General features: G+C 39.8%; 1 protein-coding gene across 1 annotated transcript; it reads left to right on the plus strand.

Annotated features, from left to right (window-relative positions):
* Positions 1-6: 6 nt before the first annotated feature.
* PGK1 (phosphoglycerate kinase 1) lies at positions 7-26,725 on the plus strand. The gene is made up of 11 exons (XM_006916142.3): positions 7-174; positions 8,663-8,713; positions 11,339-11,494; positions 11,605-11,749; positions 18,015-18,118; positions 18,763-18,882; positions 23,576-23,690; positions 23,934-24,113; positions 25,305-25,482; positions 25,769-25,867; positions 26,238-26,725. Exons 1-11 carry the CDS (start codon positions 110-112, stop codon positions 26,276-26,278), a joined length of 1,254 nt encoding a protein of 417 aa, XP_006916204.1. The 5' UTR covers positions 7-109; the 3' UTR covers positions 26,279-26,725.
* Positions 26,726-26,860: the final 135 nt, after the last annotated feature.

Genomic DNA, 26,860 nt, shown 5'->3' on the forward strand with positions numbered 1-26,860 from the left:
CTGGGGGCGGGGCGGCGGGTTCCGGTGGCTATAGTCGTTCCGCACGCGTTCCACTTCTGTCTCTGCCGCTGACTGATCCCCTGCTGCTCGCAGTTGCTGTATTGCTAGGATGTCGCTTTCTAACAAACTGACTCTGGACAAGCTGGACGTGAAGGGGAAGCGGGTCGTTATGAGGTAATTCTGCCTATTTTCCCGCGCACCCCTGGGGCTCTGCCTCAGCTTCTCCGGCCCGGGCCGCCTTGCTTCCCTGCCTGTCCAAAGTTGCTTTTAGTGCTCGGCTCGGCCCTGTGGATCCTAGTCGTGCTGGGCTAGGCTGCCTACCATTGTGACCGAGGCTTTGCCCAGGTTTAACGATTTCTAACCATATTTTCCCCAGCACAGGAAGACAGCCGTAGTTGCCCTTTCGGGATGGCTCCACCGAGGAAAGGCTCAGGTTGCTGGGACACATTTTGCCAGCTTTCTCTTTTCTGCCATGCAGTTCCGTCGCCTCTAGCTCTTAGTTGGCGTGGCGGGACCTAAGGCTTAGCCTGCAAATCCCTAGGCCCCAAGGTAGGGACCTTGAAAGGTCATTTGGTTAGTTTCCCTGCCCTGCCCCCAACCCCCGCCCTAGACCATCACAGGCAAAGGATAAACCGCCCACATTTTAAAGGCCCCTGCAGAAAAGGAAATCTTTTTCAGTGATTTAAATGTTCAGGAGAAGAACTCCCCCTACCCAAAGCATTGGGGGTAGGAGAGTGAAATGGGGCGGGGTGTACTGAAGGCTGCCCTGCAGAGCTTACGTAACAGGCCTCTACTGCCCTACCAAGTCGTTGGACCCCAGGCGTGGCGGGGTGGGGGAGGGTTGCATCAGGGTTGTGACACATTCTGGGTAGAGCAGGGTGTGGCTACTCTTGGTGTTCTCTAAACTCACCCCCAAGGGTGGCTAGAGAAACAGGATGTTAGAAGCGGGAAAGATTTCCCATGCGCTTTGTGGTCTCTTACTCTGCCCATGTGGATCCCCAGTCACTTAACCAACATGGCTTCTCCCTTATCTGCCCAAATTACCAGTATGGTGTATAGAACTTTTACATTTATTCTTTTTGTAACGTGGTACATTTGTGCATGCCAGGAGCAAAGTGCAGAAGGACAGGTATTTAACTGCTGCACTTGATTGTTATATACCTTGAGAGTATCCAAGGGTGGTGCTTTCCGTAAGGGCTTGCTTTGATAGTCTTGTGTAGTCTTGTCCTTTTTGGGAAGTGAGTGATTGATGGGCAGGCATGTGAATGGTGTGATTCAGCCCCTTTCCCAATTTGGGCTGGTTCAAGTGAGGGCATCTTTTGGATTTTAACAGACACATAAGGCGGTAAGGAATCTCCCTTTACCCTAGGCTTAAGCATATGAAGGCACTATGATTTAGAGAATAGTATGAGTACCCTAAAAATTCATGTAGTTCCCCTTTCCCTCTTAATTTCAGTCTAGCCACTATTAATTTGCAAGTGACCTGTGCCTTGCTATGGGAATAGTCAGAAGAGCTCAATAACATCTGGCCATGAGAAATATCTGGTGTCTCATTTTTCCGAAATTATTTAGGCCTTTCCATTCTAGACAAAGTAGGAATTACAGCCATCCCAGTATTAGACAAGGGCCCTCTCTACCCATCAGATGATGTTAAGGAAAGGGCATAGACCCTATGAAAAACAGGTCTGGTGGACATTGGCATGCAGCCAGATCTTGGGTTTTGATTATTTCCTCCCATCTGCTCTATGCTCAATGCTGACCTTTCCAGATGCATGCACCATCTGAAAGTCAGTGGATGGGGCATCAACACTGGTCATCTTCCTACAATTGCAGTTTGAGGCTTTATCTCCTCTCTCCTGGGTAACTGGCTTGAGGAATTAACTGGGCAGGTCGGGAGTGAGACTAGAGGAGGTACTTACCTTTTCTCTCTCTGGACCTAATGAAATATCTTTCTGCCCAAGAGCGCAAAGTTTCATTCAACACAGATTAACCCTGAGCCTTGAAATGGTTGGCTAGTCCTGTTTTGCTGATGGAAAATGACCTGTCCAAGGTCACTAAACTACCAAGTTGGTGGCAGAGCCAGGTCTAGAAGTCGATCTCCTTGGCTACTACCCACCAGATCTTCTGAATACTTGGACACAGTGAACAAAGACAGGTTAAAATAGACCTTTTGTCTGCTGAAGGTTGCAATTAATAATTTCCCAACCCTGTAGTCGGGATAAATTCTATTTATTTGGCTTGAGAACAGGAAGTTACTTTATTCCCTGATTATTAACATATCTTTTGAACAGAGAGTCACATGGTAGCACTACTTTTTGGAAAGCCTAGGCAGCCATTTTTGTCAGCTCAAATTTCTTTTTGTCTCAATGCTGTTATGTGGTGATTGCTGGCAGTGTTTCCAAGTTAGGGCCTCCTGAGTAGTGGCTGCTTCACTTGTCTCCTTTTTTTGTCCTGCAGAAGAGAGCTTTGATGTTTGTTGAGTCTTCTGGCTCCTGCTTTAATTGCCATGGGAAACCGATTTGTTGAGGGGACTTTTGATAGCCAGAAACCTCTGACTGAATAATTACCATGTTCCACATCCGTTTTTTGGGACACCAGTTAACTTACCTTTGAATAAACTTTCTGCTTATTTTTGCAATGTCATTTCCTTTCTTCTTCTCATTGGTTGCCAGTCATACTGCTTTGCTTTTTCTCTAACCTGTTGTTACTTGTTAAGCCACAGCCTGATGTAGTGGAAAAAGAAATGGAGAGGAAAAACAGCAGATTTAAAAGAAGGCTCTAACACAGCCGTAATACCCCAATTTTCCAGTCAAGGGCGGTAAAGCAAGGGTGGACCTGGTTCCTTTGAGAGCTTTTAATGGAACTGGACCTGGACTCCTGAGATTTTAGGTGATAGAGACTTGATATTCCAACTGAGCAATATTTTTAACACTTTATTTTGAAATAATTATGGATTCATAGGAGGTTGCAAAGATAGTAGAGAGGCCTTTGTTCACCCAATTTACCCATTGTATACATCTTAATAATTATAATACAATATCAAAAGTAGGAAGTCGACTTTAGAATAAAGCATATAGTTCTATGCTATTTTATCACGTGTAGATTTGTGTAACTCCCACCACAATCAAGATATAAAAAAATTGTTTGATCACCACCAAGATCTTCATTATGCTACCCCTTTAGTTATAGCTCCTCTTCCTCCCTTCTTAACCTCAGGTAATTACTCATCTGTCTTGTTTCTAAAATTTTGTCATTTCAAAACTGTTATATAAGTGGAATCACACAGTCTATTACATTTTGGGATTGGCTTTTTTTCACTCAGCATATTGCTGAATAGTATTCTGTGGTATAGACATTACACCATTTGTTTAGCCATTCACTTACTGAAGGACATCTTGGTTATTTCCAGTTTTGGGCTATTACAAATAAAGCTGCTGTGAACATTGAACATTCATGGACAAGTCTTGGTATGAACATATGCTGTCATTTCTCTTGGGGTAAACACTGAGGAGTAGAATTGTTAGGTCATATGCTTAACCTTTTGAGGAATTCCCAGACTGATTTTCCAAAGCAGCCACACAATTTTACATTCCCACCAGCAGTGTATGAGTGCTCAGTCTCTGCATCCTCGCCAGCATTTGGTGTTGTCATTATTTTTTATTTTAGCCATTCTGATAGGTGTGTAGTGATGTCTGACTTCATGCCTGAAGTTAAGCTTGGGAGTGTGTCAGGGAAGTGGAAAAGGGGGTACAGATTTTACATAGAATGGAACAAGTGGAATGTATAGGCAAGAGCAGTTTCTGTGGAGTCCATATAGAGGAGGAGCTAAAAGCAGAGTTGTTGCTGAGAGAGTCTAGGAGATGATAAGGAGAGGTAATCCACAGGCAATGAGAAGAGAATTCAAGTCCATTTCTCATCAGTAAGCTGTGCCATGGCTGCTTGGATAGATGAGACAGATTCTTGAGTGTTTCTGCCCCCCAAATTTCCTCCTTGTAAGGGCTTGGTGGTAGGGAGAAACACTGTGAGGGGTGCCTTGTGCTCAACCTCATGCCCTTAGCCCTTTTGACTTTGGGCCTTCTGGGAGGCTGTAGGGAGAGAAAAATGACCAGTGGTAATGGGATACTTTAACCTCTTTGGAATGCACTTAAGGGCTGGCAAGGGCCTTGTTCAGGATATTTAAAGAAGATGCTTAGAATCAAGTAGCCTGAAACTAAGGAGAGTGTATTTCTTTCTTCAGAGGCATGTGTACTGCCTTTAGTTTTGAAGACTTTAATTAAAATGCTTGAATATAGAATTATTCCCTCAACCCACCTTTGGAAAGGCTGTTCTTCAGTGAGGTAGATTGGAGTACAGGCATAAGTCGTTTTATTGCGCTTCATTTTATTGCAAGTAACAGATACTGTGTTTTTGTTACAAATTGAAGGTTTGTGCAATCCTGCATTGAGCAAGTCTACATGTGCCATGTTTCAACAGCGTTTGCTCACTTTGTTTCTGTGTCACATTTTGGTAATTCTTGCAATATTTCAAATTCTTTCACTGTTATTGTATTTGTTATAGAGATCTGTGATCAGTGATCTTCATTTGATGTTACTGTTGTAATTGTTTTGAGGTGCCGCGAACTGTGCCCATTTAAGACAGTGAACTCAGTTAAGTGTTGTGTGTGTTCTGACTTGCTCTACTGACTGGCTGTCCCCCCATATCTCTCCCTCTCCTTTGGCCTCCCTATTTCTTGAGACACAGCAATATTGAAATTAGGCCAATTAATAACCCTACAAAGGGCCTCTAAGTGTTCTAGTGAAAAGAAGAGTTGCACATCTCTCACCTGAAATCAAAAGGTAGAAATGATTAAGCCTAGTGAGGGAGGTATGTTGAAAGCTGAGATAGGCTGAAAGCTGTTATCCAAGTTGTAAATGCAAAGAAAAAGTTCTTGAAGGAAATTAGAAGTGCCGTTCCAGTGAATACATGAATGATAAGAAAGTGAAACAGCTTTACTGCTGATACGGAGAAAGTTGTAGTGGTCTGAATAGAAGATCAGACCCGTCACAACACTTTTTTTAAGCCAAAGCTTAGTCTAGACCAAGGCTCTAACTCTCTTCAATTCTTTGAAGTCTGAGAGAGGTGAGGAAGCTGCATAAGAACAATTTGGAACTAGCAGAGGTTTGATTCATGAAGTTTAAGGAAAGAAGCTATCTCCGTAACATAAAGTGCAAGGTGAAGCAGCAAGTGCTGATGTAGAAGCTGCAGCGTTATCCAGATGTAGCTAAGATGATTAACAAAGGTGGCTACATATACTCAATAGATTTTCAATGTAGATGAAACAGCCTTATATTGGAAGAAGATGCCATCTAGTACTTTCATAGCTGGAGAGGAGAGAGCAATGCCAGGCTTCAAAGCCTCAAAGGACAGACTGACAATCTTGTTAGGGGCTTATACAGCTGATGATTTTAAGTTGAAGCAGTGCTCGTTTACCATTTGGAAAATCCTGATGTCCTTAAGACAATCTGTTCCACCTGTGCTCTATGACGGGAACAAAGTCTGAATGGTGGCATATCTGTTTACAGTGTGGTTGACTGAATATTTTAAGTCCACCGTTGTTGCTTAGAAAGGGTTCCTTTCAAAATATTACTGCTCATTGACAATGTACCTGGTCATCCAAGATCACTGATGGAGATGAGATTAATGTTGTTTTCATGCCTGTTAACACTCATTCCGCAGCCCATGGATCAAGGAGTACTTTTGACTTTCAAGCCTTATTATTTAGGAAATACATTTTGTAAGGCTCTGCCATAGATAGTGATTCCTTTGGTAGATCTGGGCAAAAAGTCATTTGAAAACCTGGAAAGGATTTACCATTCTAGATTCTGTTAAGAACAATCATGATTTATAGGAAGAGGTCAAAACATCAGTATTAACAGAAGCTTGGAAGATGTTGATTCCACCTCTCATGGATGACTTTGAGGAGTCCAGGACTTCAGTGGAGGAAATAACTACAGATAGAAACTGTGTTAGAAATAGCAAGAGAACTCTAATTAGAAGTGGAGCCTTATGATGTGACTGAATTCCTTCAATCTCATGATAAAACTTTAATGAATGAGGAGTTGCTTAAGGATGAGCAGAGAAAAGGGTTTCTTGAAGTGGAATCTTCACCTGATGAAGATGCTATGAAAATTGTTGAAATGACAACAAAGGATTTAGAATATTACATAAACTTAGTTGATAAAGCAGGGCAGGGTTTGAGAGGATTTGACTCCAATTTTGGAAGAAATTCTACTGCAGGTAAAATGCTATTAAACAGCATTTCATGCCACAGAGAAATTGATTATGAAAGGAAGAGTCAATCAATCAATGTGGCAGATTTCATTGTCTTATTTTAAGAAATTGCCACAGCCACCTCAGCCTTTAGCAGCCATCACCCTGACCAGTCAGTGGCCATCAACATCGAGGCAAAACCCTCCACCAGCAAAAAGTTTATGACTCGCTGAAGGCTCAGATGATGGTTAGCACTTTTTAAGCAATAAAGTATTTTTAAATTAAAGTTTGTACATTGTTTTTTTTTAACACATATGCTGTTGTATACTTAATAGACTGCAATATATAGTATAAACATTTTTATGTGCAGCGAGAAACCAGAAAGAATTGCGCGAGACTCTTTTTATTGCAGTATTTGCTTTTTTGCAGTGGTCTGGAACTGGACTTAGAATATTGGTGGTCTTCTAGGACCTTGTAATTGTCTGCTAGGCCTCAGCCTTTGAGAGGAAGGGCTAGGAATGGAGCTTTATGATCAAGCACAGCAGCAATCTTCTTGATTAGGTCATACTTTCTGTGTAGTTCCTTAGTGTGTTTTTAGTGTAAACAGTAGTATAAACGGAGCCACTTTAAAATGGAGCCAGAGCTGCTATGCCAGAGGAACTGCCTGGCATGTTTTATGCTTCAAGTCTTTGGAATGTTAGAACAGGGCAAAATAACCTTCGTGGGCCAAGGACAACGTTTTGTCCCAAAAAACTTTGCAAAGATAGCAAGAAAACAGTTATGACTATGGACTGATGACTACTGGAAAGAAAATTAACGTTGTTTAGAATTAACATCATTGTTATGTTATCTGTACCAATAGAAATGCTTTCCTTATATTGATGTAATTGTTCCCCCTCCCTTTCTTAAGTATCCATTGCCTTTTTCTCCTACTTGGAACACTGGGCTTCTGCCTGAATCAGCAAGCTCCGAATGGCTATTCTTATTTACTCTATAAATGCTTGTTACTTCTCACTTTGAAAGGTCTCTTATTTTTAGATTAATATTAGTAATAATTGATTTGCCTTTTACATCACAGAATTATGTTTTTGGAGCAGTATTAACATATGTAATAATAGTTACCACTTTTATGGTATTAAGAGTACCTGTACCAGGTACTCTTCTAAGCATTTTACAGATCGCTAACATTTAATTCTTACAGTAACATTCTACAGCTATAGAAAGAAACCACTTAAAAACAAGTCACGGGGATATGGTGTACAACTTAGGGAATAGAGTCAATAATATTGTGATAGCATTGTATGGTGTCAGATGGTTGCTCAACTTACCATGGTGATCATTTCTTTAGGTATATAAATGTTAAATAACTGCTATACACCTGAAACTAATACAATATTGTATGTTAGCTTCTTTTAATAAAAATCTTTAATTAAAAGGCTCTTGGCAGGCAAAACTTAGACCTTACAAATAACTACCACACGCGTTTATTTTTAGTCAGATTGAAGTAGGCTGATGTTCTAAGGAGTTCAGAAGAAGGGGGAAGGAATTACTGATTCTTAAAAATGGTAAAGTAGTAATCTGGGTAAGAAAGGAGACTACAGAGTAAATTATTGCTTGTGTCATCCTGATCACTTCCTTCTAATTGCCTGTTTGTCTAGTGGGCAGAGTCATGTGTTCCACTCCTCTCAGGCTTTTTGAAAGAGACTTAGTTGTTTCTCTTTTGCTAGAAAGATCCTATGTAAACTTGTTTTTGGACACTAGGTTTCTTTCTGGTCTCAAGGCCCCCAGCTGTTTCCAGAAAGTATATTATGTGTTTTATTTTTCTAGTTATTTTTTCTTTTGAGTGATGTTAGTTTCACTGGGACCCAGAAATAATATCAAAAGAATCAGAATAAAAATGTGTTCCTTATTACCCCTCACACCTCCAGCTACTGCTTTTATCAGATAATATCATGCCAGGCCCACGTAGAAATCTTTTTAGATGGAACAGGTTTTAGCTTCCTAGTTCTTCAGGGCTAGTTCCTGTGATTTAAGTTAGGTTTTATTTTTTATTTTTAAAAATTTCGCTTTTAAAGTATGAGATACATACCCAAAAGGCACATATCATAAGCTCAAAGAATTATCAAAAAATGAACACATTTGTGCAATCACCCAGGTCAAGAAATAGAACATTACCAGAAACCCAGAAGCTCTCTCTGGTGTCCTATCCCAGTCAGTACTTATTCCCTCCTCCCCATGGCTAACCACTCTCTTGATTTCTAATACTGCGGATTGTTTTTAGGGTGAGTTTTGAACTTCCAACTTCAACTTATTTATAACTGGTTCATTCAAAGTACCTCTTCTAATCTTTGAAGGAACAATATATTGATAATGGTGCTGTACCTGAACCTGAAACTTTGTTTTTTTTTTTTAGAGTGGACTTCAATGTTCCTATGAAGAACAATCAGATAACAAATAACCAGAGGTAAGTTCCCTGCTAAGCCTGGAGCTAGGTTTAAGATGTGGGTGGGTATGGGTATATAGGATAGAATGTTTTTTTTTCTCTTATTGTAGAACTACAGTAACTTAAGCCATATGATCTTGGCTTTCCATCAACCCACCACTTGGTCTGCTTTCTTATGATAATGTAGAAATTGAAAAAATTAAGGTAATTTTTTTCTGTCCCTGTTTTTTGAAAATTTGAAGAATTTGGGGTTATGCATTTTTAAGAATGTCAAAGATTAAGGTAACTTGGCTTCCCTTGCAAAATGAACTCTGCAAGAGAAGGATTTTTTAATATCTATAATTATTAAGCCTACGTGTAGTGTTACAAGCTCCTATTCCAGATGGCCAAGATAAAATACGTTTTTGATTTAAGGGAAAAGACTTCAGAAGTAATATTTTCAGTTTGCTTAGGCTGCTTCAAATGCGTTGGCTCCTAGATTTAGAAGCAGAAATTTTAAGTGATAGTACTGCTCTTGATTTTGACTAGATTGTAAAAGAAGATATTTATTTTAAATTTTAAATGAAGGGTTTGAGCTGGGAAGGTGCTTTGTAGTGATCTAGACCAGTGCTGTCTAGTGTCAATATAATATGAGCCACGTATAATTTAAAATTTTCTAGTTACCATATTAAAAAAATAAAAAGAAATGGGTGAACTTAGTTTTCATATATTTAATCCATTAAATCCAAACAAATCATTTCAATATGTAATCAATAAAATAATGGGACATTTTTGAGATCCAGCATATATTTTACACTTAGAGCTCAATCTGGGCGAGTCACATTTCTAGTATTCACCAGGCACATGTGGCTGATGGCTACCGTATTGTAGAGTGCAGGTCTAGACCCAGAACATTTTCAGATATTGGCCCCGGAATGGAGCCTGGCAATCTGCCAAGCACATCCCCAGTGCACCATAATGGAAGGTCTTTGTACAAGGCAGCTCTGACCCTTCTGATTTTCATTATTTTCTGCAGCATACAGAAAAGATTGGAAATATGCCTATCAAGGTATTTAATGAATAAACAGCAGAGAGACATGTCTGAGTAGATCTTTTCATTTTCATAAATCCTTCGAGTTGATGAACAAAATAAATCTTTAGACATAATAGATCTTGCCGATAAGGGATAGCCTGAAGATTAATTTGCCTTCCTTGGGCAAACTTTGTACCTGGTTAAAGATTTCCTCTTTGCTTGGTATAAATGAGTTGTTATATCTGCCAAATAGCATAAGCTATTTGGAACATAACCAGGTTTTTTATTACTTGGTACTCTGCTGAAATGTCATCTTATCAGAGAGACTTTCCCTGGCTACCCTATCTAAAATCCCCTCCACCACTATTCCCCAATCATTCTTGTCCCCCTACCTTGCTTTATTTTCTCCATAGCTCTTAGTACCATCTGAGATAGATATATATTTTGTTTATTTGTTTATTGTTATTTCTCCTGTCATTAGAATTTCACTTCCACGAAAGCAGAAACTTTTATTTACGATTGTATTCTGGGAATCTGGAACAGTACCTGGTACAAAAGAAGCATTCAATAAATATTTGTTGAATAAATAAATGATTTTCTTATCAATTTTAATTTCTTAAAGACTGACAAAAAACGGGAAGTTAGTAGCAGGTTCGTAACAGCAATTTGAAATATGTAAAGGAAGTTTAATTATTTTTTTGGTTAAACTATAATGTAATAAAGACGATGCATTATGCAAACCACATTCTGTATAATGAATATATTTTTTCCTACTTAGGATCTGTAATGGGTGCAGAAAAGTTATTACAGTTCTCTCTAAATTTCCTTTAATGTTTTCAAGATTTAGGAATTTTATATTCCAGAGTCAAATTTTTTTTTTTTTTTTTTTTGGCATCCCCAAGACCATCCATATGTTTGGTGATTTGCTAGAAGGACTCATAGGACTCATTATATAGTTCTCACTGCTAAAGTTTATTACAGCGAAAGGATGTATGACAGGATCAGCAAGGGGGAAAAGACACAGGCAGAATCTGGAGAAATCCATGCATGGGTTTCTGATGCTCTATGTTTCCTGTGAGGGAACACACTGAATGTGCTCGTTTCTCCAGCAATGAAAAAATGCAATAATTGTGTGCAATGTTTCTGCCTAGAAAAACCCATTAGAACCTTGGCCCCTAAGATTCTTATTGGGAACTGGTCACGTAGGTACCCTCTATCTAGCAACTACCAAAATTGCAGACTCCCAGAAGGAAGTAGGTGTTCAGCATAAATCACCTTGTTTGTACAGACAGTCTAGGAACAGTGAATGGCTCTTGTCAGTTAAAGAACTGAAAGACCACTTTGAAAGCCAAATTCTAGACACCAGCCAAGGATCAACCTTGCAAGCAGTTTCTTCTAAAGATAGCTTTTCTGCACAGGGGGCAAAACAGGAGAATGTACAATCCTAGGGAGAGTTGGTATCGTAATTTACTTCTTCCCCTGAACATGAACCTAAGGACCATCATTGAGCCGAAAGTAGATTTGAAAGAATTTAAAGAAAAGGAGCTTTATGTTTTATGAGGCCACGAATAGAATATTTTCCACTAATTCCTAGGAGTAACCTTGCTCTAATTGTTGTCTCTTTTTGGTTGCAGGATTAAGGCTGCCATCCCAAGTATCAAATTCTGCTTGGACAATGGAGCCAAGTCAGTTGTTCTTATGAGCCACTTGGGCCGCCCTGATGGTGTTCCCATGCCTGACAAGTACTCCTTGGAGCCAGTTGCTGCAGAACTCAAATCTCTGCTGGGCAAGTAAGTGCCAGGCTCTGGTGCTGGTGGAATCTGTGATAGGAGATGTTTTTAGGCATTTTGGTTCTTAACTTTCAGACTGCCCAAGAGTCTCCATCTTGTCCTCTCCCCAGGGATGTTTTGTTCTTGAAGGACTGTGTAGGCCCCGAAGTGGAGAAAGCTTGTGCTGACCCAGCTGCTGGGTCTGTCATCCTGCTGGAGAACCTTCGCTTTCATGTGGAAGAAGAAGGGAAGGGAAAAGATTCTTCTGGGAACAAGGTAGGACCTGTGATTTTTGACATTAGTGGGAGTGAGGATGGTTGAGTCTATAAGCCTTTGATTGAAGAATACAGGAAGCTCATGTTTATTTTTCCTTACACATCTTTTTATTGAAGTATAACATGCATATAAAAATGCACAAATACATTGCTTGATGAATGATCACAAAGTAAACACACCTGTGTAACCATAATCTAGGTCAAGGAATAGAATATTGCCAGCATCTCAAAAGCCTTCTTCATGTTCAAGTGGTTTTGAAATATCTTTGAAAAAAATATGTGAACACCATTTGAATGTAAGAGTATTCAGTGAACATGCTACTTCTAATTGTCCCTTTGTTACACACTTGGCCTGTGATACATGAGAATTTTTTTTCTGACAGTATGTGATAACCTATTGAAGAATAGGCTGATTCCCAAGTGCTGAGATCAGACATTCACATGTGGTTGTGGAGGTGAATGTCCATGCTACACCAGGTGTTCCTCCAGCAGGGTCAGTTTTAGATTTTGTGTCAAGGCTGGAACACTTTATAAGCAATAGGCCCTAGTGTATTATGGAAGGACAATCTGTTTTCTTATTTAGAAGGGGGAATTAAAGGCTCAAGCATGGTATTTTTAAAACAGTCAATTAAATTTGGTATAATATGGGTTTTCTTATGTGATCAGTAAAAGTACTTTCCTAAGTCAAGCGGAAAGGGACTATTTGGGACAATTGATTATAGTTGGGTAAATGATGGTCACGATGATATTGCCTTGGATTTAAGGCATTTTTCTTAAAAGTGTAAAGCATTTTTTGAATTTCTCTTTAAGATAAGGAAGTACAAGTATCATCATTTCATGAAGAAAATAAGTCTCAGAAAAGCTGTCTGACTAAAGTTAGAGGGCAGTGGTTCTGTTACTGGCCTTTACATATAGCTTAGTCCATTAGATAAGAACTTTTTTTTTTTTTTTTTTGGTAAAAAGCCAGACAATAAACATTTTAGGCTTTGCAGGCCACACAGTCAGTCACAACCATATATGGTCTGCCATTGTCATGCAAAAGCAGCCATAGGGAAAAAAAAAAATTAAAAATCCAAAGAGAAACTTTCAAAAACCAACCATAGATAAGCTACAAAACAGATTATTATGACCTGACAACCAGAATTCAAATATTAAGCGATAAAGCTGGGTCTTTGAGGATGATTTGGAATTTGCCTTGTTGGTAGAAGCGAAGTGTAAGGCACCCTTTGAGTACTTTCCATTTTTAAGGTCTGTAGTGTCTTGGGGAACAAGATGCTCGGTGGCTAGTGTCTCAATCTCCTGTTGTACTTCTGACATTTCTTAAGATTGTTGGAGTGCCTCCTTTCAAACAGTTTCTTTTCATAGCACTGTAGGCCCTAGTCTTGCCTTATTTTGCCTTTGGCATGGTCTTGCTATAGTAGTAGGAGTCTCATGCTGACCTAAAATTTGGTGCCCTTTTAGACTGAAACTCAAGCACAGACTCTAGGGCTTAGAAATGGCAGGAGGCAACCGGCAAATTGAGGCAAAACGTTTTATTCAGGAAGTGATGAACCAACTATGCTAGTCTATGACAGTTTTAGTTAACTTTACATTTAGTCTGCAATGACTTTCATTTCAATGCTTGAAATTTTAGGAGCCAATTATGAGTTTAAAATGGATTAAAAAAGAACATAAAATGTTTCCTTTATTCAGTGTGCCCGCATTGGTTTTTAGGAGCATTCTTTTCCTTCTAGTTATTAGCAGACCAAAAATGAGAAATGGGATTTTATTATTATCATTATTTCTATAGCACCTTTTTTTTCATGAATAGCTTTCAATTTGCCATTTTTCCTCAAATAGTTATTTTTTAAAATATTTTTTATTTTTCAATTATAGTTGACATACAACATATTAGTTTCAGGTATACAGCATAGTGATTAGACATTTACATAACTTATGAAGTGATCAACCAATAAATTTAGTACCAATATCTAGTGCCCATCTGACACCATATATAGTTATTACAATATTATTGACTATAGTCCCTATGCTGTACTTTACATCTCCATGACTATTTTATAACTACCATTTTGTACTTCTTAATCCCTTCCCCCTTTCACTCACCCCCTAACTTCCCTCCCATGTGGCAATTCTCAAAATGTTCTCTGTATCTGTTTGTTCCTGTCTGCTTATTTTGTTCCTTAGATTCCACATGTAAATGAAATGATATGTCATTTGTCTTTCTCTGTCTGACTTATTCTACTCAGCACAATACTTTCTAGGTCCATCCATGTTGTTGCAGATGGCAAGATTTCATTCTTTTTTTATGGCTGGGTAATCTTCCATTATATATGTTTACCCCGTCTTCTTTATTCATTCATCCACTGATGGACACCCAGGTTACCTCCATATCTTGGCTATTATAGATAATGCAGTGAACATATGGATGCACATGTTCCTTCAAAGCAGTATTTTGGGTCTCTTTGGATAAATACCTGGAAGTGGGGTTACTGGGTCCTTCTTTGTCTTTTGTTATAGCCTTTGTTTTAAAGTCTATTTTGTCTGCTATAAGTATTGCTACCCCAGATTCTTGTTTTCATTCTCATTTTCATGAAACATCTTTTTTCTTTTTTCATCCCTTTCAGTCTGTGTGTGTCATTGATCTGAAGTGAGTCTCTTGTAGGCACCATATATGGAAGGGTCTTGTTTTCTCATCTATTCGGCCACCCTATCTTTTGATTGGAATATTTAATTTTTTTTCTTTTGAAGTACTTGTTAATAGCTATGTAGTTATTGACATTTTATTATTCATATTTTTGATACATATTTTTTTCTTCTTAAAGAAGTCCTTCCAACATTTCATGTGATATTGGTTTGGTGTTGATGAATTCCCTTAGCCTTCCAGGAAGCTCTTAATCTGTCCTGCAATTTTAAATGATAGCTTTGCTGGATAGAGTAACCTGGTTGTAGGTCCTTCCTTTTCATCACTTTGAATATTTCGTGTCATTCCCTTCTGGCCTGCAAAGTTCTGTTGAGAAATTAGCTGACAGTCTATGGGAGCTCCCTTGTATGTAACTAACTGCCTTTCTCTAGCTGCTTTTAAGATTCCCTCTTTGTCTTTAATGTTTGGCATTTTAATTATGATGCATCATGGTGTGAGCTTGTTCACGTTCACCTTGTTTGGGACTCTCTGCGCTTCCTGGGGTTGTATGTCTACTTCCTTTGCCAGGTTAGGGAAGTTTTCTGTCATTATTTCTTTAAATAGGTTTTCAATCTCTTGTTCTTTTGGTACCCCTATTATGCGAATGTTGTTATGCTTGATGTTGTCCCAGAGGCCCCTTGGACTATCCTTACTTTTTGAGGGGAGAGGCATTCTTTTTTCTTGATGCTGTTCTGACTGGGTGTTTTCTGCTACCTTGTTTTCTAAATCACTGATTTGATCCTCTGCGTCATCTAAACTGTTGATTCTCTCTAATGTATTATTCATTTCAGTTATTATATTCTTCATTTCTGACATTCTTTTTTATGTTTTCTATCTCCATTTCTATGTTTTATATCTTTGTTAAAGTTCTCACTGAGTTCACATACTCTTACTCTTGAGCATCCTTATAACCAGTGTTTGAGTAAACAGTTCATTGAGCATCCTTATAACCAGTGTTTTGAACTCTGCATCTGGTAGATTGCTTGTCTCCATTTTGTTTAGTTATTTCTCTGGAGCTTTGTTCTATTCTTTCATTTGGGACATGTTTCTTTGTCTCCCCAATTTGGCTGTCTCCCTGTGTTTCTATGTATTAGGTAGGGCTCCTAAGTCTCCTGGTCTAAATAGAGTGGCTTTATGTAGTATGTATCCTTTGGGGCCCAGTGGTGCAGTCTTTCCTGGTCACCTGAGCCAAGTAGGTACTCAAAGTGTGTCCCTTGTATGGTTGTATGTGCCCTCCTGTTGTAGTTGAGCCTTGTTTGCTGTTTGCACCTCGATGGGACCTTTGAGTTAATTGGTTGTGAGGCCTGGCTGGGTAGGGGCCGACCTGATGGAGTATGATTAACTTTAGCAGAACTCTGGTGCCTGTCCAGTCTGCCTTTTGGTTGTGTCTTCCTCAGATGCAGCCCTGGATGGTGCTCAGGCTCCTGCTGTAATAGAAGCAGGCCACTGGGCATGCTGGCCCAAGGGCCTCCTGGGAGGGACCCAGCTGCAGGCCAAGGTCAGCTGCAGCTTATGCACCTCCTGGGCCACCTGGCAAGAGTCACCAAGTAATATGCAGATGGATGCCACCCATGCTATGCTTAGTGGGGCCTTGAGAGGCCAAGCCAAGAACTGTGGCTAGGTGCTGCTAATTCTGGGCTCAGGACTGCTCAGCAAGAGGTATGGGGCACATCAAGGTCAGATGCTGCTTCTTTGGGTTTTGTGAACCTTTGTGAGATTTAAGAAAAGTCTACAGCATGAACCAAGACAGGCCATTTGTATGGAAAAAAACCCACTGGAGGCAGCTTGAGTAGGTCCGCAAATTGGGAGTGACTGGATCTCAGGGAATTACCTAGGTGGGACAACCTATGTCAGCCAGGTTGATAGAGACGCACAGGTATGGCGGCTACCTGAATCTGTAACCTGGGTGCAGGGAGGGCTCAACAAAGGAACAATGGCCCAAATCTGTGATGCCTTTTGAGCTGCTGTCCCAGGCTGGAGCTCAGAGCAAGTGAGTCAGTCACCAAGTAAGTCTGCTACGGGCCCTTTAAAAAGAACGTTTGACTCTTCCAGCCCTCTGTCTCACTCAGCCACAATCTCCTCTGGTTTTCACAGCCAGAAGTTGTGGAGACTTCCCTTCCTGACACTGGAGCCCTGGGCTGGGGAGCCTGGTATGGAGCCGAGACCCCTCGCCCTGCCGAGGGGATCTCTGCAGCCAAGATACTTCTCCCAATTCTCAACTGTCTCACGCAGTTGTGGGACTGGCCCGTTTCGTGTCTCTGCCTCTCCTACCAGTTTCAAAGTGGCTTCTCATGCATGTCCCCCGTTGAAGGACTTCTGTTCAGCCAGACCTAAGGCGACTCTCAATGATGGATGTTCTGTAGTTGTAATTTTGATGTGGTTGTGAGAGGAGGCAAACACAGCGTCTACCATCTATGCCATCTTGACTGGAAGTCCCTAAAAACAGTTTACAAATAGAGAGGTTATTATTCCTTTTTAATATATGGGATAGAGAGCAATTTGCCAAAGGTTACATGGTGAATTAGTGTCAGAGCTAGGCCTAGAACCCAGGTCTCCTGCCATTCAGACAATGTTTTCATTACTATATCACTCATCTTCCAGTTACCAGTGGCATATGTTATTCTATTCTAGGGAGATTATGGAGGCTCTGCAGTCTTTAGTTTTAGTGCCCCTGCGTTCTTTGGGTCATTAGAGGAAAGCCCCTGTTCTTTGTGGCAGTTGCCTTCATCTTGATACTTTAGGAGGATGGGAGTGGGCAGTGGCTAACATGAACATCTGCTCTGTGCTATATACTCTTCTGTGCTATGTCTCTGTTAATCTGTCTTCCTGTGCTTTTTCACTTAGTCTCCTACTGGAGACTCTTTGTTCATCCTGCCATCCTGCCTTCTGTCTCTTTTTGGGGGAATCTCTGGATAGTGAGCTGACATTTCAAATCCTTGTCTTCTACTTTTTGTTCCTCTCTCTCTTTTTATAGAAGTGTATTTCTGTTTTCTCAGATTCCTAACTTCAGGGAAGGCCATATAAAATGCCTCCTTTTAATCAATATAAAATGTTTCTGGGGTCCTATCTTGTCATGTTTCCATCTGTCTTTTGTGTTCCAGCCTGTCCTTGTTTTCATGAAGAATATGTGTGAGGACCTCTATGCCTTTGCAGAAAGGCCTTGTTAACCAGCATTTTGAGTCAAGTATAATCTGAACTTTTACAAGGAGAATATGTTAAAATGAGGATATGAGTCAAGATAAGGAGAGGGAAGAATAATTAGAATCTTGTCCTAGGAGCTGGGGAGAGGTCAAATGGATGTCGTTAGCTTCGTGTGATTAGAGGTTAAGCCATTGTTCAGGAACCTTAGGTTTGCAATATGAGGGAAGGCGAAGGAGAGCAGAAACATGCAGAAATGACCAAAAGACCTGGAATATTTGGAAGGAAGAACAGGTACTGTTGCTAATTGTAAAAATTGATGTCCCACCAACTCAGGGTCTTTAGAAATATTTAAGTGGACTCTTGATATGAAATCCTTTTGCAGTTGTCTTTGCAGCCATCAACATTTCCAGTCGTTGGTTTTCTCATTTTTTATTTTTCTCTGCAGGTTAAAGCTGAGCCAGCTAAAATAGAAGCCTTCCGAGCTTCACTTTCCAAATTAGGGGATGTCTATGTCAATGATGCTTTTGGCACTGCTCATCGAGCCCACAGGTACTAAGAGTCTTGTTTGATGTCAAGCTGGAAGCAGTATTCCTGTTTACTAGAGCAGCTCAAGCTCTGGTTTTATTTTGGAGATTTCTGTATTACACTGTGATCCTGTAGGCTTCTATCTCCAATTGGAGCTACTGGTTAGACTGTGGCTCTTGTTTAAGTATTCCTGATCCGAAGAGGAAATAAAAGTAAAAAATGCTGAGAATTGTGGAGCTTTTTGTCAAGCTTAAATAAGTAGTTGCTCTTTCTCACTTTTGATATTTCATATAAAGCTAACCCTTTGTGAACATTGTGGGATCAGAATCTTATGCTGTCAGTAGGAAGCAAATTGAGGACTCTTCTGTTGTCATCAACTGGCTGATTATGTATTGGGATTAAACCTTTGGCCTGAAGACTAATAATTGGGTATATTAAATTCTACTTAAGGTCATTGCTTTTTACTTGTACCCCTTGACCTTGCACTGTTAGTCAAAAATCTTATTATGTACCTGTTTTTTTTTTTTTTTTTTTGCAGTTTAGGGATGAAAACCATAGTCTCTCAGAATCTCCGAAGTTAAAGTATTTCAGTGATAAGAAGATGGCCTCTAGAATTGGGAGAATTGGTAGCGATTGACTAAAGTTTGAATGTCTCTGGTCTTTTTTAGCTCCATGGTAGGAGTTAGTCTGCCACAGAAAGCTGGAGGTTTTTTGATGAAGAAGGAACTGAACTACTTTGCCAAAGCCTTGGAAAACCCAGAGCGACCCTTCCTGGCCATCCTGGGCGGGTATGAAGAACTCTTCAAGATCATGCTTTCAGTAATGTGTTTGCCTGGTAGTAGGCCATAACTTGGGCAGTTTATTGTCAGACAGCACAATCAAACTGGGTATCTGAGGATAATTTAATAAAGCGACTATCTACCAAAGGTAGCTTTTAGGGAAACTCAAAAAGGACAGTACAGTAATCCGGGGCTAGCAACAGCCATCACCATCACCATCTGTAGGCCTGAAGAAACAAAGGGAGGGAATAGTTATTAGAATCCAGAGAGGGTAGTTGTTTGGAAGGGGCCCCTCTGATAGGAACTATAGCCTTTGGTCAAGGGACATATGGATAGTCATATGGCAGGGAGGGGGCCGAGAACATAAATATTCTGATATCTTTTCAATCTCCTCCTAATTTACTCCCTCCCACCCTCAGTTGGCTGTAAGCCAGAGGGTTAAGGTGTTTCCTTGATGCAGTCCATGCAGGTCAGTCTCCTGGGACAGAGAACAGAGCCAAGGATAGAAGGTGGTTCTGGAGGGAAGAATGGGAAAGATCCACCATAGGTGCTCATCTAAAAATTAACGAAGCATTTGAACCTTTCATAATACGTACAATCTGGCAAGGAATAACTGAAAATCTCTTCATGTATGTTTAATATATCTTTTAGAACTCATTTCTCCAGATCACATACCATTTTATATTTTGCCCTGTGGGTAAAGGTACCATGTGGATAATAATATTCTAATGGCTTGGTTAAAAACAGAAATTTTAGAATTGTTGGGTCAAGAGGCTAGGAGGATAAATTCTAGGTGATAGAGTGGGGACAGGGACCTGGGACTGCTTGGAAAAGATAACTTCCTGTCACTTGGCATGGCTATCCTAGGTAGTAGCCTCTTTATGGCTGGATGTCTCTGACCTTCTATGAGCAGGGTTTCCCATCCCTCCCAGCCCTCCCCCCCGCCATGAGACTGAACTCATTCATCATTTCCCCATGAAAGCTGACTCTGGAGTTGGGTATTAATTTCAGGTAGCATAGTTGCTCTAGGCTTTATGAGCCCAGTTTCAGGGTCCTAAAAATCAGGTGGGTACAGGTTATCTGTGTCCTCGAAGCATTGCCTCTCTTGTACACTGTGTTATAAAGGTCAGACTGATCCTTGCTTCACTGGAGATGTTATGAGCTGTCTGACCTTTTTCTCCAGCCTTCTGTAGACCTGGAGTATGGAAGTGAGTGCCACCTAGTGGTTATGATTAGGTTTTAGACTCAGTCCCAAGTAGATGTTTTAGGACAGTTGATGTGTGGAGGATTTTTTTGCTCTTTCTTGCAGTGTAGTCTCCTTAGACCATTAACAATTTTGGGGAAAGTTTTACATTTTATGAAAAACTATTGTAGAAACAAATATACACAGAAGTTGAGAGAACAGTATAATAAACCCTCAGGTACCTATCACCTTGTTTCAACAATTTTTTATTTTTTATTTTTTAAAATTTTATTGTATTAGTTTCAAGTATACAGTACATTGGTCAGACATTTATATAGTTTATAAAACTAATTGCTCTTTCTCTTCTCTGGCTCTCCTCCTAGCCAACACATTAATGTTAACTGCAATCCCTTTGCTGTGCTCCCCATCCCTGTGACCATCTATCAATGACTAATTTGTACTTCTTTAACCCTGCACCCCATTCTCCCAGCCCCTCAACCCCTCTCCCCTTTGGCTGTCACCAGATTGTCCTCTGTATTTGTGAGTCTGTTTTCGATTAGGTTGTTATTTTTGTTCCTTAGATTCTGCATATAAGTGAAATCATATGGTATTTATCTTTCTCTGTCTGACTTATTTCACTCAGCATAATAACCTCTAGGTCCATCCATGTCAGTGCAAATATTAATGGCTGAGTAATATTCCATTGTATATATGAACCATAACTTCTTTATCCAGTTATCTGTTGATGGGCATTTAGATTGCTTCCATATCTTGGCTATTGTAAATTGTGCTGCCATGAATATTGGAGTGTGTAGATCTTTACGAATTATTGTTTTGGTTTTCCCTGGATAAATACCTTTTGCTGGGTCAAAGGTATATCCATTTTTAATTTTTTGAGAAACCTCCGGACTTAGTACCAATTTCCATAGTACCAATTTGCAGTCCCAACAACAGTGTATGAAGGTTCGCTTTTCTCCCCGTCCTCTAACACACTTGCTGTTCTTTGATTTATTGATGATAGCCATTCTGACAGGTGTGAGGTGATATCTCATTGTGGTTTTAATTTGCACTTTTCTGGTGATTAGTGACCTTGAGCATCTTTTCATATGTCTGTTGGCCATCTGTATTTCCTCTTTGGAGAAATATCTGTGCAGGTCCTCTGCCCATTTTTTAATTCGATTGTTTTTTTTTTGTTGTTGAGTTGTATGAGTTCTTTATATATTTTGGATATTAACCTCTTATCAGATGTATCATTAGAGACTATCTTCTCCCATTCAGTCGGTTGTCTTTTTTTTTTTGTGTTGATGGTTTCCTTTGCTGTACAAAAACTTTTTAGTTTGATGTAGTCCCGTTTGTTTATTTTTTCTTTTGTTTCCCTTCAGATTTTATCTGAAAAGAAATTACCGTTAGCAATATCAGAGAGTTTACTGCCTATGTTTTCTTCTAGAAGTAGAAGTTTTATGGTTTTGGGTCTTAACATTTAAGTCTTTAATCCATTTTGAGTCTCTTGTATACAGTGTAAGAAGGTGGTCCAGTTTCTTTTTTTTTGCATGTATCTGTCCAATTTTCCCAACGCCAATTATTGAAGATACTGTCTTTACCCCATTTATATTCTTTCCTCCTTTGTCATATACTAAGTGAGTGTTGTTTCAACAATTTTTGACATTTTTGCCAATCTTGTTTCATCTATCCTCTAATCCTTTTTTTACCTGGAGTATTTTAAAGCAAGCCTTAGATATCATATAATTTCACTTATAATACTTCTGTATGCATCTCATAACTAATAAGGAGATTTAAATAACCACCATGTTATACCTAACAAAATTTAAGTTTCATTTAAAATACCTAGTCTGCACTCAGAAGTTCTTGATCATCTCAGAAATGTCTTTTTACAGTTGGTTTGTTTAAGGATCTAAACGAAGTCCATGCATTGCATTTGGTTGTCAAGTATCATTCTATAATAGTCCCCTCTTCCTTAGTTTTCATTCTATCAACATTGAAGAAGTAGGGAATTTGAGCTATAGACTATTTCACATTCTTTAGAAGCGGTTGAGTCTCTTTCTTCTTTTTTACTTATTTCCTCTTCACCCCTACCCCGTGTATGTGTGTGTGTGCATGTGTGTATATAACAGTTAATGCAGTCTTATCCTTTGTGATAACCAGCCTTTATAAGTCAGATAAGCAGTCTCTTGTCATCCATTCTCCCACATCACTATTATTTTGAACCTTCATTTCACAAATCCTAGCATAGGGCCTATCACTGACACATCATCTTGTTTATTGAATGAAGAGGGAAACAGGCCCAAGGTGATTTGTTCATTTAAGTGGGATTTTGATATATCAGAATGTATAAGGAAGACAAGCTATTTACTTACGTGGGGGATTTTATTTTATTATATTTTATTTTATTTCCCTTACATACCTTTATTCCTTTCTTTTTTTAACCAAAAAAGTTTTTCTTATAAAATAAATTTTGGGCAAACATCATGCAGCCCTTCTTGATGATTTTTCTCCCAGAGAACAAAATTCAAAAGGGCCCTATGGGGCAGGGAACCCCTATGTGGGAGATTTTAAAGGCTGTGCTTCAAGCGAATTGGTTTTTCTTTAGTTTCTTTTTTTCTCTCACAGGGAGGTGAAAGGATATGTGTATTTATTGTCTTATTTCCCTCTACTAGAATATAAGCTCCAAAGAGGTAGGGATCTTTTGTTTTTGCCACTTTGTTTCTCAGAGACCTAGAATAGTGCTTGGCACAGAGTAGGTGCTCAATAAATGTGTTGAATCAAGTGATCCAATAGAATAATGAATGCCATAAAACAAATGTCCCAGCCACTGAGCATAGACTTAAGAGTGTGAATATCTGTCGATTTTTGCTCAGTATATATTCGTTTGATATATAATGTGATCCCTGCTGTAGGGGTAAGACAGTTCTGAGTGGGCTCAGGGAATCCCACAATTAGCAATCTTACTTAGGTATAATTAACAATCTTGACTCTCTGATTTTTATTTTGGTGGGGGGAGCAAAAGAGGCCTATTTGGAACTCATTTTTCCTTTATAGTAGGCCTTCTTAGCCCTTCTTGGTCTAGAGCTATACCTGAAAATAGGGGTCCCCAAACTTCAGGCCACGGACCATTACCAATCAGTGGCCTGTTAGGAACCAGGCCACACAGCAGGAGGTGAGTGGCGGGTGAGCGAGCGAAGCTTCATCTGTATTTGTAGCTGCTCCTCAGCACTAGGATCACCACCTCAGCTCCACCTCAGATTATCAGGCATTAGATTCTCATAGGAGCACTGGCACCTGGTGCCAAAAAGGTTGGGAACCGCTGCCTTTAAAAGGATTTCTTAGAAATGGATTGGTCTTTTGGATTGGAGAAGTATAGGGCAAAGTTAATCAATACTTTTGTCACTTTGTGGGGGCATTTCTTTGTTCTTGTGCCTTGAAATAAAAACTCTGACTCTGTGTAATAGCACTTCCTTAATTCATTGTTAGTTTGGTGATGATTCTTGCTTTTTCTTCTAGAGCAAAAGTTGCAGACAAGATCCAACTGATCAATAACATGCTGGACAAAGTCAATGAGATGATTATTGGTGGTGGAATGGCTTTTACCTTCCTTAAGGTGCTCAACAACATGGAGGTAGGAAACCAGTGCCAGGTGGATTTGAAATAGCTCTCCATGAGAAATAACAATTTATGTAAATTTAAAAAACCAGCTTCTGACATGAACCCTAAAAACTTCCATTCTTATTTATTTTGACAAGTTGTTTTTCTTTTGTCTTGGAATTGTTACTTTATGTTGTATCTTATTTCTGTCTGCTTTGTGAGGTAATCATGTTCTTCGTATAGAGGCTGATCTTCATCATCTTGGTCCCCTATGTAGATTGGTACTTCTCTGTTTGATGAAGAGGGAGCCAAGATTGTTAAAGACCTGATGTCCAAAGCTGAGAAGAATGGTGTGAAGATTACCTTGCCTGTTGACTTTGTTACTGCTGACAAGTTTGATGAGAATGCCAAGACTGGCCAAGCCACTGTAGCTTCTGGCATACTTGCTGGCTGGATGGTGAGTCACTTGAGTGGTTGGTAGTATGAGTTAACAAAAACATTTTGGTATCATTCATTTAACCAACCAACAAGCATTTTAAAAGAATCTCTATAAGAAATCTCTGTCAGAGAGCGCTCCAAATGTACTGAGGCCCTCCTTGGAGGAGAATCTATGAGCGAAAGCAGTGGTATCAGATTGCTGCTGTGTTCATCAGTAATGTGGGGACAAAACAATTTTTTTTCGTTTATTCTAAATTAAAATTAACTATGTGCTAGGGACAAATGCAGTATACTTTCTTGGTTTAGGCTGTTCTGGATTATGTTGCTACCTAAAGCATGTATAAGAAATCGTTCTTTGAAAACATTAAGATAGTAAAAGTGTACTGATACTTTGTATCAGTATATGTGTATGTATGTGTATATTAAAGACTAAATATTTGATTGTTGTGTTCTCTACATCATTTTAATAGCTGAATAAAATTGTATCATGTTGACATACTAGTTTGCTTAATAGTTTTCCTTTTGTTAGGAATGTGGGTTTTATTTAGTTCAGTGTTTCTCATAGTGTGGTCCCAAGGACAGCAGCATATGCATCACTTTGGAATTTGTTAAAACATGCAAGTTCCTTGGGCCCATCCTAGACCTACTGAATCAGAAACTGGGGATGAAGCCTAGCAATTTGTGCTCAAACTAGCCCTCCTGGTGATTGTGATGCACACCAAAGTTTGAGAAGCTCTGATCTAGTTCTTTGTTTCTCAACTTCAGCACTGTTGACATCCCAGGTAGTTTTTGCTGTGTTGTGGAGGGCTGCTGTTGCATTGTAGGATGTTTAAGGCATCTTTGGCTACTAGGTGCTAGTGGCAACACCCTCCACAAGTTGTGACAACCAAAAATGTCTCGACATTGCCACATGTTCCCTGAGGAGGGGCAGAATTGACCCTGGTTGAAAACCACAGATTTAGTTTTTTACAATCATAATAGTGTGGCTAAGAATGTTGTAATCAAATAACTTGAGGTTTTCCCTTAGACTTGATCTTCTATAAAGGGCATGAACAGGTTTATACTTTTAAAAGACTGAAGGGTATCTTGGTTTTAGAAGAAACTCTGGTGTTGGTGTTCAGCCTTAATTCTGGTCTTGGTGGAGGTGGTATTTGCTTCTCTAAGTAGCTTTTCTTGGTAGCTCATCCTCTCTTTTAACTCTACCCTATAGGGCTTGGACTGTGGTCCTGAGAGCAGCAAGAAGTACGCTGAGGCTGTCGCCAGGGCTAAGCAGATTGTGTGGAATGGACCTGTGGGCGTATTTGAATGGGAAGCTTTTGCCCGAGGGACCAAAGCCCTCATGGATGAAGTGGTGAAAGCCACTTCTAGGGGCTGCATCACCATCATAGGTAAGGGGTCCTGTACAAAGCTAATTCCAGTGTGAGCTGGCAGAATTCTTATCAGAGGAAAGTAGAAGGGAAATGGGTAATTTTTCTTAGGTTTCTTGACACTGGTTGCATCTTGAGAGCTAAATGGGCATATAATTCATGGAGGAGCATCTTAATGAGATGGAATTGGGGGTTCATCAGCTACCATTTGGGCTTGAGAGTGCAATGTCTTATAGTTTGGGTGCCAGTCTTTTTTCTTTTTTTCTTTTCTCTCCTTTCCCTTTTTACTTGGCTATTCATTCAACAGGTGGTGGAGACACTGCCACTTGCTGTGCCAAATGGAATACAGAAGATAAAGTCAGCCATGTGAGCACTGGGGGTGGTGCCAGTTTAGAGCTCCTGGAAGGTGAGGTTCTTTCCTGTTTTTTGGCTTGTTTGGGGGAAGGATAGGGGTTATGCAGTTAGAGGTGGGTAGAATGCAGTGGAGATAGTAGGTAGTGTTGTCATTAGCAGTCATTTTTAGCTGGGCAGTACAAATGGAGGAACTTTAAATAAAGCTCCTGGCATTCCATTTGAGGTGGGGAGGGGCAGATAGGAAAACTTACTCTCAAAGATGTTACACTCTAATGGACCTGGGACCCAAAATGTAAATGTTTCCCAACTCCTGGCCATATATCCTAAAGAGCAGACCTGTTACAGAGAAGATAGAAGGTGGTGAATCTGGCTTAGTGGATCCTATAGTAATGCTGTCTCTGTGTGCGCTCTCTCTAAAACAGGTAAAGTCCTTCCTGGGGTGGATGCTCTCAGCAATGTTTAGTACTTTCTGCCTTTTGGTTCCTGTGCACATCCTGTGAGTCAATTTAGCGCTTTCCACATCTCCACTTGGTATTAGCTAAAATCTTCCCCCATGTCAGGATTCAGCTAGTGGCCAAGAGATGCAGCATTAGGAACCCTTAAGCAGTTGCACAGCATCTCAGCTCATCTTTACTGCACCCTGGATTTGCCTACATTCTTCAAGATGCCATTTGAATTTCTTAGTAACTAAACCATTGTGCATTCAAGAGTGCATGTATTTATATTTTGCCTGTTAAAAGAAAGTGAGCTGTTAGCTTAGTTCTCTTTTTAGAATAGCTTATTCTGGCTAGCTTTGTCATTGTTTCACTACTCAGCATGGAAACAAGATGAAATTCAAATTGTAGGGAGAGAGGGAGATGAAGTTCGTGATCTATTAAATAAATAATAAAAGTATCCATTGAAACTGGGATTTTTTTCCTGTCATTCTTTGTTAGGGTGAGAACACTCTTGAAGGGATCAAATCATCTACATTTCTGAATGCAAGAAATGGGGCAGCAGTGGTGTGGAGGTAGAGGAATTGTCTACTCTTGTATTAAATCCCACT

This window comes from Pteropus alecto, unplaced genomic scaffold (assembly GCF_000325575.1).
Source record: "Pteropus alecto unplaced genomic scaffold, ASM32557v1 scaffold126, whole genome shotgun sequence".
NCBI lineage: Eukaryota > Metazoa > Chordata > Mammalia > Chiroptera > Pteropodidae > Pteropus > Pteropus alecto.